The 13,871-nt window shown below is 45.2% G+C and overlaps 1 protein-coding gene across 11 annotated transcripts in view; it reads left to right on the top strand.

Annotated features, from left to right (window-relative positions):
* MYO18A (myosin XVIIIA) overlaps positions 1 to 13,871 on the top strand; it is an 805,500-nt gene that overhangs the window by 522,929 nt on the left and 268,700 nt on the right. For all 11 annotated transcript variants that reach the window (XM_069226228.1, XM_069226223.1, XM_069226221.1 and 8 more), the window contains 3 exons: positions 2,706 to 2,795; positions 12,215 to 12,334; positions 13,349 to 13,460. In XM_069226228.1, coding sequence (XP_069082329.1) covers positions 2,706 to 2,795; positions 12,215 to 12,334; positions 13,349 to 13,460 — 322 coding nt within the window. The remainder of the gene's footprint in view (positions 1 to 2,705; positions 2,796 to 12,214; positions 12,335 to 13,348; positions 13,461 to 13,871) is intronic.

Below are 13,871 nucleotides of genomic sequence, written 5' to 3'. Positions count from 1 at the left end.
ATGTAACTGTCCCTTCTGATGCAATGCATAATGTGGCTGTTGGCCTATTCAAACAGGTTTCTGATGTTTCTGATGGGATTGAGCTGGAGACAGTGCTTCAGACTTCACATCCTTCATTGTTGTAAAGTCAAACTTGGTAGATCTCCTTCACGTTTCAAGTGCTCAGGAGTAAGTCAGAGGTGGCACACGCCAACACACCAAGCGTACGCTGTTTTAGCTAAACTATGAAGCATGAATTTGGTTTAAAACCCAGTTACTGCCCCCTGTTATGACTGAGGCAAGGCCAAGGAGGACTCAGTGTGGAGAGTGTTTATGTGGAGCATGGAGAGAGAACAAGGGAGATTTCATATGTTGCAAGACATACTGACATACTGAGATTCCCCAGTCCCCTCCAGGGCCCTTTAGGGAGGGATCAAACATTCCCTGAATTTAGAAAGAGGTTTGTGAGCAAAACGCCTGCCTCCCTTTGAGCTGTACGAGCTCCATCCTTTTGTGTGAGGCTTGTCAAGTTGGAAATCTCTCTCAACCACGTTTCGGACTTCAAGAGCAGCGGTCACAGGGTTAATTCGTTTTTTCGAGGGCTGTTTGTGGTAGGATTTATTGGCAGGAATTTATTATGTATATATCCACAGCCCCAGAAGCTGTGCAGGTGCCAAGGAGTGACTCGAGTTGGCCAAAGCCAACAATTCTCGGTTTATGCAGAAAGAAAATGCTTGGAAATCATTGTGCTCCAGATATTTGTGCACTTCCGTCTAGATGGGCAAGATCCAGGCCAGCACTGAGGTGCATCAGTAGAGCTGAGCTTCAGTTACTGTTCCGATTAAGAATGAGATGATTTGACTGAGCTGTGTGTGGGACCCATTTCTGGCATAACACTGGGTGCTACATGGACGGAAGTTGCACGTTGAGTTTGCTTTGGAGAAGGGGAGATGCAGTGGTTCTGTTGTGCACCAGAGGTGTCGCGATTGTTTGAGTTGCAGCATGGCAGCCTGACATGGCACTTGGTCCTCAGTATGGCAGCTTCCTTGTTTAATATGATTAAATGGTTCCTTTTCACTAGGCCACCATTTTTCAGCAGTGAGCTTTCCTTTCACAACTCTTTCTTATCAGATGTATCAGTCCTTTTGGCTAAACTGACATTAATCAGAACTATAACTCCCAGCATGCACTTTTTTTAATTAAATGACCACCTAGAATTAGAAGCAAAGTGTCCTGTGACATCATCTGCTCACTGTAGACTTTTTAACAGTAGTTTTCTGAACACTAGCCAGCTTGCAGTATTACCAACAAATTGACAGTCAGTGCCACCACTTTTTTCAGATTGTTCCCCATTATGTTTTACAACTCATACATTGTAGGTGTGCCTCACTAGTCGTTTTCCTTTCATTGAGACTGCACTGTCAGTTTTGGTAGAGGTTATTTCGCCATTGACCATGAGTCACGAAGGTCTGTCAGGAAAATGTTCCACTCCAAACACTGGCCAACCTGTGCTTCTGGAGGCCATTAACAGTTGCCTTAAGACTTGAGATATGGCATTTGTTTTGGTAAAAATATTGAAAATTTGCCTTTCTGTTGCTAAAGTTGTTCTGTGTTAACATGATCACTAACCTCACTTCTTAATCGAACGTAATTATTATTGATCATGTCAACTATTTGGTCACCTTACTAGCAACCATAGGATACTATGTTGATTTTTTTCCCTGCACGTAATTTTTTTTTTTATTGGTAGCACATTTTAGATGTGGACAGTGGCATATATTGTTCTGTGTTTTCTTTCTTCATGATACTCCATATCTGCAAAAACAAAGCTTCTATCAATTTGTAACCCACTCACTGCAGGAAGAGCCATTAGTTCAGTTTAAGAAATATTGTAGATTATATATGCAATACAGCCGAAGGCCGTCTCTAATAATGTCCCCCAGGACCCCTGTTGCGTCCACTCCTCGGACCTTGGCATTGTCGGAGTGCAGCAAGAGGCTTCCAGACAGTCCGGGGATGTGTCAGTCATTGCAGTTGGCAATGAATGTATAGCAGCAGAGACTAATGAAGTGCAGGAGTGCCACAGACCCCGTGGGAGCTTGCAGAAGAGCATGGGTTTGGAGGCATGGGCTGTGGAACAATGCCGAGCGGCTGCAGAAAGAGTGGTGGTAGCAGATTCATTGGCACTGGTTGTGACAGAAGTGTAATAGAACAGATGCTGTAGGAGGATGTGGGTGACAGATCCCCAGGGATACTTTGGGAAAACAGGTCTTAAGGGAATCCCTCCAACTGCCCGGGGTCTTGAAGAGTGGCCTACCTGATCCCCGCTGGATTGAGCCTTGGTAGAACTAACTATAGGGTAGTCTGTGCTATCATCCAGGGCATCAGGACAGTGTTTTGGGGCGCTTTATGTCTTTTTGATGCTGAATTGCAATGGCTTCTCTATTATCCTAACATCGCATGTACAGGAGATGGAATATTATGTGCTGTGAGAGGCAATGGGACCTTTCATACTCTTCCACTGAATGACAACTGGCCTGTCATGGTGGGTCAGTGTGACCTAGAAAGCCTATCCACGAGGTGTCTCATGTGTGCAAGGATCAGAACTGTGCTTTTTAAAGCTGCCCATCTCCTGCTCTCGGATTGAGTGAGGGCAGGCAGGGGTGAGAAGCAGATGTTTGTGAAGCACAAGAGCCTACAGGTAACCTCTTTAACCCTCTCCACAGGAAGAGATTCAGCAACTCAAGAGCAAGCTGGAGAAGGTGGAGAAGGAGCGCAACGAGCTGCGACTAGGCACCGACAGGCTGGAGAGCAGGGTAGGTCACCGGTGTTGAACATGACCATGCATAGTGCTTTGACCCAAGGATTAGTTAATGCCACCATTTGGGATCCAAATATCAGTTCATACATATCTCTTAACCCAAGGAGGATCAGTGTAGGTTCATACAGACAGGATACATTCTAGATTTTCTGGTTAACCACTGACTATATGAAAAAGTTCCATTTAGAGTCACTGTATGTAAAGGTGCCTTGTGGTGCTATTCCGAAAATCTGCCCTCAATCTGGCCCCTTTGGACCTATTTTGGACACCCCTGGTTTAAACTACTATAGAATGTTTGTTCCACGATTCGTCTATTTATTTTCCGAATGTTTTTCAGAAAAACAAACGTAAAGCATAGTAAGCTCATATTGCCTCGAGCAGCGCTTCATTAAATTTATTCTCACAGTGCAGTTGCTAGACATTTAATAATGGGATTATTTCAATGTCACTAACCTGTTTTGCAAGTTCTTTTTAATATTTTACTGCAATATAGCAACTGTATTGCTGAAGTTATCAGATAATTTCATATTTTATATTTCTGTTGGCTATAAATATATACGTGATGTGTTATTCAGAGTAAGGTGGACAGACCATATAGTGGTACGTTATACAAGGCACTTAAAGGGGACTCTTACGCTTTGAGACACATTCATTCAACCCTCTCAGCATATCATCAAATAAGCTGTATTTGCAGTGCCAGATTTCCAGTCCTGTGAGATGTTCTCAAGATAGGCAGCTTGTCATAATGGATGTTTTGAGAGGACCTAGCGTACCTTGATTGAACTTCGGAAATGATGTATTTTAAAACCTTCCAGACAACCTTTCAGTTCTGTTCTTCCAGACAGCTCCCTTCTGCGTGTCACAGCTCCACTCCTTCAATCCATACGTGTTGCAGCCCCCCTCTCAGATTATCTGTCAGAGCTCCCCCTCAAGCCATATTTGCAACTGCATTCGTTTTGCAGACGATCTCAGATCTGTATGTTACACCTCCCCCTTCCAGGCCACATGTGCCACAGCTCCACACATAAGGCTGCACAAATGGAAGCACGCCACCAAAACACACGAGTCATGTCTCCCTTCTTCCCAGCTACGTATGTCTCCACGTGATGCCTCTAGATCACGTGTCACACACCAGCCTCCTCCCAGTGAAATCATGTGTGTTGCACCTCCTCCCTCAAGCCACATGTCACAGTTCTAATCTTTCAGACCACATGTTCCAGTCTCCGTCCCCTCATTCAGGCTAACGGCCTGATTTAGAGTTTGGCGGACGGGTTACTCCATCACAACGGTGACCGATATCCCTTCCGCCAAAATCTAAATCCCATTATGTTCTTGGGGATTCAGATTTCGGCGGACAGGATATTGGTCACCGTTGTGACAGAGAAACCCGTCTGCCGAGTTCTAAATGAGGCCTATAATGTACGACATCTTGCAGATAGGATCTTCTGTTGGCTCAGTGACCTTTACCCCTAAAGCAGCCAATCCCGATGAAAAAGGTTTCCATGACGTGTGTATCGATCCACTGTCAAAAGAAAGTGAGATCCGGCATGCTTTTCCAGAGCTTGCCCTACGTCCTGCCCACAGCCTCTCATCCTTCTCCTGTTTACTACTAATGGATTGGGGTAAGGGCATGGTGGAAACAGTGCTCCTAAAGCCTCCTGTAACTTCGCTGTCTTCATGACCTCTCGTACCAGGGATAGCAAGCACCATGCTAGCAATACCAAAGGGCTAGCCAGGGCCACCAGTTGCTATCCCCAGTTGGGGTCCAGGGTTTAACGTACTCATTTGAAGAAAGAAAAAATGTTCTCCAGTATTGGATCTTTCATAGATTCACATGCTTGAATCATCCCCGTCGTCAAGGTGGGAGCCTCACGGTAAGTTTAAATACATAAAGCAGTAAGTCAGTAAAAGTAAAACAAGTAGGCCCCAGTAGGCCTCCTAGAGTATTTTCAAGTCTATCCACTTTGTTTTGTGAAAAGACCCAAACCTCAGTATTAACCAATCAGGATTCAGCCCCTCCCAAACACTCCCAACAGAGGCTGAATTCCCTCAGATTTTCTACCGCACGTCGTGTGAAGGGAGTCTCCCTGAGCTCTGCTCAGTTTTTTCCTTATTTCTGACTGAAGATTGTTTCTCTCAGGAAACTAGCTCTACAGCTTTACCGTGTCTGAAAAGACAAAGAAGAGTCTGTTCAGAGACTGTGACAATTGTGGGAAGAAGAGACTGCATGTTGATGACCCCCACAAGAAGTGTATCTACTGCCTCCATCCAGACCACAAGGTGAGAGACTGCAAAATCTGTCGCACCTTTAGTCAAAAAACCCTCAAAGACCGTGAGGGTAGACTTCTCTTATGGCTGCAAAAACAGAAAGCCATAGAACATCCTTCCTCAGACGACAGTGAAGCGTCATCACAGGCTTCTCGCCCTCACAAAAGAACAGGTGAGAGAAGTAGAGGGTCTGATGAGCCACCAAGGAAGGTGCCCAAAAAGGCAAAACAAGTCTCTACTGAGACAAAAAAGGATGTTTCCCACTCAGAGACACTAAAACATTTGACAAAAAAGGTTCATTCAGAGCCTACTACACCTTTGCTTCGAAAAAGCAACTCACAAAAGGCATCCCTGTCTCTGTCACCCCAAAAAGAGCCAGAAAAAGTCTCTTCAGGGAAAAAACAACTGTCGACGACCACCCCGTCGACGACGGTGTCGACGGTAACATCTACAACTGTATCGTCGACGTTCACAACAGCGGTCTCACCGATGATTATGACGTCGTCGCCGCTATTGTCGACGACGATAATTACGGCAACATTTTTTAAGAAAGCTTCGTCGGCAACCACATCGTCGACGACGGAGGCCTCCTGGGTTCACCAATCGACCAGGGCACTCCCATCTATGAAGCACCTCTCAATGACGTTTAAAAAGGCACTGCCGACGACGGCACCTACAGACGATAAGTCGACGAAACAACGGTCGACGAAGGGCCCATCGACTAAGGACCCGTCGACGAAGGACCCGTCACCAAAGACGCCGTCAGTGACGGAACCGTCGACGAGAGCGTCGACGAGGGACCCGTCGACGAGGGAACCGTAGACGATCATATCGTCCACAGCACTAACAGTGTATAAACCATCGACCTACCTCGATACTTCGCCGCACCATTCTTCATATCATCAGGACGACTCCACCAGGTTCTTACCCCTTTCACTTATTACCATGGGGGACAAGGCGTCTAATATTCTGCCAATGCATACCTCACCAAGTAAAGTGTTGCCATACCCACCACAACATCTTTTAGATGGTGATGACGATGATGCATACTCTCAAAACAACAGAATGTTTGGGGCAGCTAGTAGCCCGTCCCAACTCAATGTCAAATGCCAAGAGTTTGATGATGAGGAGGAACAGCATTACCAGCCTAGTTATGCCTCAACATCCTATCCACAGGCAGAACAACAATCGCCCCTCGCCATGCCTAGCACACCAATAGAAGACCTACAATATATGTTGAATGACTACTATAAAAGGTTTCCACCATCAACTCGGACCACGCCACCTAGACCTGAAAGCTACCAGACACCTCGGCAAACCCAGACTACTAATCTTTCGGAAACACCACAGGCTAGCATACCAGTAACTAGCCAAACTCAGGAAGCTCATCTCTCGTCAGACGACGAAAGGGAAGAGGGGGAGCTAAGAGATTCGGCGGCTAGTGAATGGGATGATTATCTCGTCCCCACACCATCTCCGCCAGCAGGTCCGGTAGATTCTCCTCCAGAGGACATAGGAGGCTTTCATAATTTAATAGAGAGAGCGGCAAAACGTTTTGGCCTTTCAATTGTTTCTCATGAAACCGAATGTTTTCTGTATGACTTCAAAGAGCCATCAAAGAGATCGGTAAGAGCTATACCCATTGTAGATTTCTTATGGCAGGAGGGTTTGAAGTCAATGAAGAATCCGGCGACAGTGCCTTCACTAATGCCAAGACTGGAGAAAAAGTTCAAGGCCCCAGATGATTCTCCGGCCTGTCTAGTCTCACAGACAAAACCTGATTCTGTCATATCTCAGACGGCTCAGCGACGTTCCAAAAACCCCTCCGCACCTATAGCGTCTCCCCCAGACAAGGAAGGAAGGAGATTAGACAGCATCGGCAAAAAAATTTCCTCTGTTGCAGCAGTCACAGTTAAGGCGGCTAACTCCCTCGCCATCCTGGGAAGGTACGATCGCCAAATGTGGGCAGACATGTCTCCCTTTTTAGATCTACTGCCAGAAGACGTCAAGGTGGAAGCAAAAAAGGTGTTGCAGGAGGGAGAAAGGGTTTCCGCAGAGATTATAGACAGCGCAATAGACATTTCTCTCACTGGCTTCAGACAATTAGCTGACGCAGCAGTCCTGCGCAGGCAAGGATGGCTTAAGGCTACTTCATTTAGACCGGAAGTCCAGAGTCGTGTTCTCGACATGCCTTTTGATGGAGAAAGTTTGTTTGGGAAACATGTCGACGACATGTTGCAGGCTATCAAAACGGATACCGATACGGCAAAATCCCTAGGTACCCTGCAATATAAAAAACAACCTTTTCGTGGAGCAAGGGGAAGAGGAAATTACTCCTTTCGAGGTGGATACCAACAATTCAGATCCCAATATCAGTCTTCCTCCACAGGATCACGACACCAGTACCACCAGCAACAGCAGCATTATAGGTTACCACCGGCCGCAGCTTACAAACATCCAGCTAGAGAAAGAGGAGCTGCCCGAGGAAGAGATACGGGAAGAAAACAATGACCCGCCGGTCATCTCAGCACTTCCCCACCCACCAATATCGAGGGTCGGAGGTCGCATCACTTCCTATTTCCCCCAATGGGAGACTATAACATTGGACAGATGGGTACTCGATGTAGTGACCAGAGGTCATACTCTGGAATTCACACAAACACCACCAATTGTTCCTCCATCGGGCCCACCGCCTCCGAGGATGAACCAACTCCTCAAGTAAGTAAGAGTGATGCTGAGAAAAGGAGCGGTAGAACCAGTCCCTTTATCTCAAAAGAACAGAGGATTCTACTCCCGCTTTTTCCTCGTAAAGAAACCCTCAGGAGACTGGCGCCCCATCCTGGACTTGAGAGCACTGAACAAGTTTCTAAAGAAACAGTCGTTCAGGATGGTAACACTTCAAGATGTCCTGCGTCTTTTAAATGCTGGAGATCTGATGGCATCCCTAGACCTCCAGGATGCTTACTTTCATATCCCCATATATCGCAACCACCGCAAATTCCTAAGGTTCAGAGTAGGGAGTATGCACCTCCAATTCCGAGTTCTCCCATTCGGTCTCAAATCGGCCCCCAGAATCTTCACAAAAATGTTGGCTCCGGTAGCAGCACATCTCCGCCAGTCAGGTATCCAGGTCTTTCCTTACCTGGACGACTGGCTTATAAAGGCACCCTCAAAGTCGCAAGTAATAAGTCATATTTCCTATTGCCTTCGATTGTTACACAGTCTGGGGTTTGTAGTCAACTACCAGAAATCTCAGCTCCACCCCAAACACGTATTAAACTTCTTGGGAGCAATACTAGACACAGTCCGCAACAAAGCGTACCCATCTCACGAGGGGAAACAAAAGTTAACCTCCTTGGCAGACAGGCTCTTCCGAAAAAAGTTTGTTTCAGTCCGTATCTACAAATCATTGCTAGGGATGATCTCATCATGCATTCTGCTAGTCCCAGATTGCAGGCTCCATATGCGACCCCTGCAAGAGCAATTGGACATACAATGGACCCAGATCAACGGTTCCTTCAAAGACAAGATTCGCATAACGCCTCTAATGAAAAGCACCATGAGGTGGTTGGCGACTCTAACCAATTTGTCAAACGGACTGTCATTCCTTCTTCAAACACCCAGTTACATAGTAACAACGGATGCCTCTCTCGAAGGATGGGGTGCACATTGCCAGGACCTGCAAATCAGCGGAACCTGGAATGCGTAAGAGGTTCAGCTCCACATCAATTACCTAGAACTCAAGGCAATACACTTAGCTCTAAAAGCTTTCTTGCCAAAGATACAAAATTCAAGCGTCTTAATCAGGACAGACAACACAACCAGCATGTTTTATCTAAACAAGCAAGGAGGCACGAGATCCCTACAACTCTCGCAGCTAGCACAGCAAATCTGGACATGGGCCATCAAGCACAATATTTCACTCAAGGCGGAGCATGTGCCAGGGCAAACCAACGTTCTAGCAGACACCCTGAGCAGGACAGTGATTCCTTATCACGAGTGGGAGCTAGACCAAAAAACTCTCAACAGCCTTTTTCTATTATGGGGCAAACCGAACCTAGACCTATTTGCCACTCTAAAGAACAAGAAATGCCAGTTCTACGCAAGTTGGCTTCCCCAAAAAGGTTTGTGGGGGAATGCATTTTCGATGAGATGGTCCGGAGTTTATGCCTACGCTTTTCCTCCGATCCCGCTCATTCCGAGAGTCATCAACAAACTGAAGACAGAGGAGTGTCGCCTTCTGTTCATAGCTCCCAGATGGCCCAGACAAGTCTGGTACACGGAGCTCCTCATGCTCTCCGAACGGCCACATCTACGACTCAGACAGAGTCCGACTCTTTTAACGATGCACCAGGGACAAGCCGTCATCTCTTAATTTGTTGGCTTGGCTCCTGAATACAATGAATACTTGAATCTCAACATTTCCCCGGAGTGTAGAGACATCTTGGCAAAAGCTAGAGCTGACACTACCAACAAAACCTATAGACTTAAATGGAAACGTTTTTGTATATGGTGTGCAGCAGAAGATATACATCCTTTGTCCGCTCCTCCAGAACAGGTACTTCCATATCTCCTGCTCCTGGCAAAGTCAGGACTTTCATATTCCTCCATTCGGGTACATCTGGCAGCAATCTCCAGATACCGCAGATCACCACACAGAGTCTCATTATGTTCCACAAGAATTGTCAAGCAATTCATGAAGGGCCTTTTTCGGGTCTTCCCACCAGTTAGAAAACCTCTGCCATTATGGTCCCTGAATGTTGTGTTGATGCAGCTCATGAAAGCTCCTTTTGAGCCGATCCACAAAGCTGAGCTAAAATGCATCTCATGGAAAACAGCGTTACTGCTAGCTCTTGCTTCAGCCAAAAGAGTCAGCGACATTCAGGCTTTCACTGTCAAGCAGCCTTTCCTCCAATTCACAAACTCAGGTGTGATCCTGCAAACAAATCCTAAATTCATCCCGAAAGTTCCTTCAACGTTTCACTTGAATGAACCAGTCATCTTAAAAACCTTTTTTCCAAATCCGCAAACAGTAGCCGAAAAGACATTACATTCCCTTGATATTAAAAGATGGTTAAAGTTTTATCTACAGAAAACGCAAGCCATCCGCCAGTCTGATCAATTATTTGTAGCATTTGGCGGAACAAGAAAGGGGCACGCGGTGTCCAAACAGACTATAGCAGGATGGATTGGCCTGGCAATTCAATTCTGCCATTCAAAAGCAGGTAAACCGCTCCACACCAAGGTGAGAGCCCACTCTACAAGATCGGTAGCCACTTCAGCTGCACTCTTTGCAGGGGTGCAACTACATAGCATCTGTAGAGCAGCAACATGGTCCAGCCAGCATACATTTACAAGGCATTACTGTCTCGAGGAAACTAATAACGTCGATACAGCAGTGGGACAGGCAGTGCTGAGGCATCTATTTCGTTAAGGTGAGCCTCTTACACATCCTACCACCACACTCAAGGTATGTTCGATATTGGTTCTTAGTCTGGTTAATATCTAATTTTATATCACAGTGTGGTTTACTTTAATAATGTGCTTCAAATTATTTGCTTTGTTATATTGTGTTAACATGTTGTAGACCTCAAAACAATAACAAAACAGATTGTGTCAAAACTTTCTGCCACACAGCTTTTCTATTGCTCTTCTGTTGATTTGTGTATATATATGTGTATGTGTGTGTGTATATATATATATATATATATATATATATATATGTGTGTATATAGATGTATAGTTGGAGGTATAAAACTGAACTAATGTGATTCACATCACTTAAAGAAGTACTACAAAATTACAATCAAGGTAATTCACTAATTAAGAAAACATTACTGCTCGTTACTCTGATTCAAGCATGTGAATCTATGAAAGATCCAATACTGGAGAAGAAAATTAGTTACTTACCTGTAACTGCAGTTCTCCAGTATTGGTATCTTTCATAGATTCACATGCGACCCGCCCTCCTCCCCTCAGAGGCTCCCTTATTATACAGATATTAAACTTCACACTCCTACTAGAAAATCTGAGGGAATTCAGCCTCTGTTGGGAGTGTTTGGGAGGGGCTGAATCCTGATTGGTTGATACTGAAGTTTGGGTCTTTTCACAAAACAAAGTGGATAAGACTGTAAAATACTCTAGGAGGCCTACTGGGGCCTACTTGTTTTACTTTTACTGACTTACTGCTTTATGTATTTAAACTTACCGTGAGGCTCCCACCTCGACGGCGGGGATGATTCAAGCATGTGAATCTATGAAAGATACCAATACTGGAGAACTGGAGTTACAGGTAAGTAACTAATTTTCTTCCATCCTATGTCTCCTGCTGTATATTTGACACACCTTCGTGTTTTTGCACACAACCTAGATAGCCATCACACAGTATAATCTCTTTCCATCATTTGATGCATTATAGTGGCCTACAGTGTACAGAGAAATGTGGGTGCCCCAGTGCACTCTGGTTTCACAGAAGGAGCCACAGATGCTTGTTCAGCCCCTTCTGTACTACTGATAGAGCTGGTGCCACATGTGCGCCAGTACTATCTTCAGTGGGAGTTCCCTCATTTACATGGGGTTGTGGCCCCATGCAAATGTGGAAAACACTTTACCTTTGTGTTTATGCCGTTTTACAGACACGGGTGCTGAGGCATACGTGCCCTTGGGAGATGCATTAACAGTGCACCACAAAAATGTGGCATACTGTCAGTATGCCCACCTGGCGACAGCCCTCTCAAAGGGTTAAAGAGGGTCCCAGGGATCTCCTCAGACACCCCACTGTTGATGGATGCAGTCACTCAGTGCCCCGGCCTGAAGGGGGCTCTCTATTCCCTTTTTAAAGTGCAGGTGTGCTCCTGCCTGCACAGAATAACACAGAGTGGCTTTGAAGCAGCTGCTCTGTGTTATACGGAAGCATGTTCCTTGGGGCAGAGCATTCATTGTAATAAGACGCATTGTCCCTGTTTGCGTCTGGCGACCTTATATAAAGGCGTGCTGTGGCCAAACGGGGATAATGCCCCCGATTTGTAAAACTGGTCCAGGTATGCTGTCAGGACCAGAATGCAACGCCTAGATTGTTTCTTCTTCCTGTTATTTCTTGTACTGAAAATGAAGATGTGCATCTGACAGACTTGCCTTATGTCTCAGATTACGGAACTGAATTCAGAACTCACAGACGAGAGGAACACTGGGGAGTCGGCCTCTCAGCTCCTTGAGACAGAGACATCAGAGAGGCTTCGGGCTGAGAAGGACATGAAGGATCTGCAGGTGAGACAGTGCTTCGAATCTCTCACACTCCGTCATGCCTGTTGGATGCTCATCTTCTAAGGCCAATGTTCGTTGAGTTGTGGTGTCTGAGTTGACATCAATGCGAGGCTGGCACAATGCTGCCCGCTAACTAAATGCCAGCCACCACCATTGGCCCATCCAGGACTGCTTCTTTGAAAGCTCCATTGGCCACTCATGGTCAGACCAATTTAATGAAGAAAATTTGCATCATTCCTAGTTGTTTACTTCAGTTTTATTTCTAATGGTGTGCTTTACCAATTCCATTTTGTTGTTTTGTTAGATGTTTTAGTTTTAGCACTAAAAGGGCTTTTTGTTTCATAAGTTTGTGCAGACTGTGACATTGCTTCATGATTATGTCTTACAAGAGAAGATAAGCCTGTTAGTTAATGTAAAACCCTTGAATATAAGAAACAAGGCTGTTTTACAGAAACTACACTGACAGGAATAGTGAGCCACACTACAAAAAGCAGAAGTAAAGACTTGTTGAAGAAACAAGTCAAATATAATGTTTTTTATAGACTATGCATTACAATCTCTCTGTTGACCTGTTTAACGCTTTCAAGATAGTATCAGGTATGCGGTCTGTGCATATCTGCCCATCTTCTTAGTGTCTGGGTGACTATTAATATGTGGGAAAGGCTACTTTCCTTTATGGCCCACACACCTCCTCGCCTTCCAGCAGCCTGGACTTTCAATCTTGCCTCCAATTAGCCTTTAAATCTAGGAAGTCTCAACAGATTTCAGTCTACAGCCACTAGTGTGAAGAACAGTCGAACTATGTTTGCACTGAAAGGGGCCATATTATTACAAAGTGGGCCGGCAGAAAGTCTAAGAAACTTTCCAAACATGAATTACAGCATTTGACCATGAATATGAGAACATGTGATGACGTGGAATAGCATTTCTGAGTTACAGCTTGTGAGGATGCCCAAGCACCCAGATATTTAGGGGGTTAATGCACCCTGCAAATAAACAAACATGCCTTTTGTTTAGGCCAAGTATGATGCGCTGGTGAAGAAGATGGACTCTATGGAGATGGAAGTGATGGAGGCCCGTCTAATCCGTGCATCAGAGCTCAATGGCGAGATGGACGACGACGACACAGGTGCGCCTTGGGCTTCCCTTTTTTGCCTCTATGATGTCTTGTTGCTTAGGAGGCTGCCAGGACTGGCTGCAGCCGTGGAGTGGGGTAGATGCGCTCAGTGTCATGGCCGGGGCTTTCACGAGCATCATACTAGAAGGACTGACATTCATATAAAATATTTAAGCATCTTAAAGAAACAAGGTCCTTTGTATTAACTTCTATTGACATTTTGTACAACTTAGGTTTAAATTTAAACTGTGCTCTTTTAAACGAACTAACCCTGACACACTAATGTTGAATAAAATCATGATTGTGATAGAATTTTGTGCTCTGGTTTTGAAGAATTCTGCACGTACCTTTCTGAAATACACTGAAAACTCAATAAGTATCCTGTTTCTAATATAATTCCGACACTGTTGTCTAAAGAACCGT

The sequence above is a fragment of the Pleurodeles waltl genome, chromosome 3_1, assembly GCF_031143425.1.
Source record: "Pleurodeles waltl isolate 20211129_DDA chromosome 3_1, aPleWal1.hap1.20221129, whole genome shotgun sequence".
Lineage (NCBI taxonomy): Eukaryota > Metazoa > Chordata > Amphibia > Caudata > Salamandridae > Pleurodeles > Pleurodeles waltl.
The sequence above is the reverse complement of the archived record's forward strand: the minus strand, read 5'-3'. Positions and strand labels throughout refer to the sequence as shown.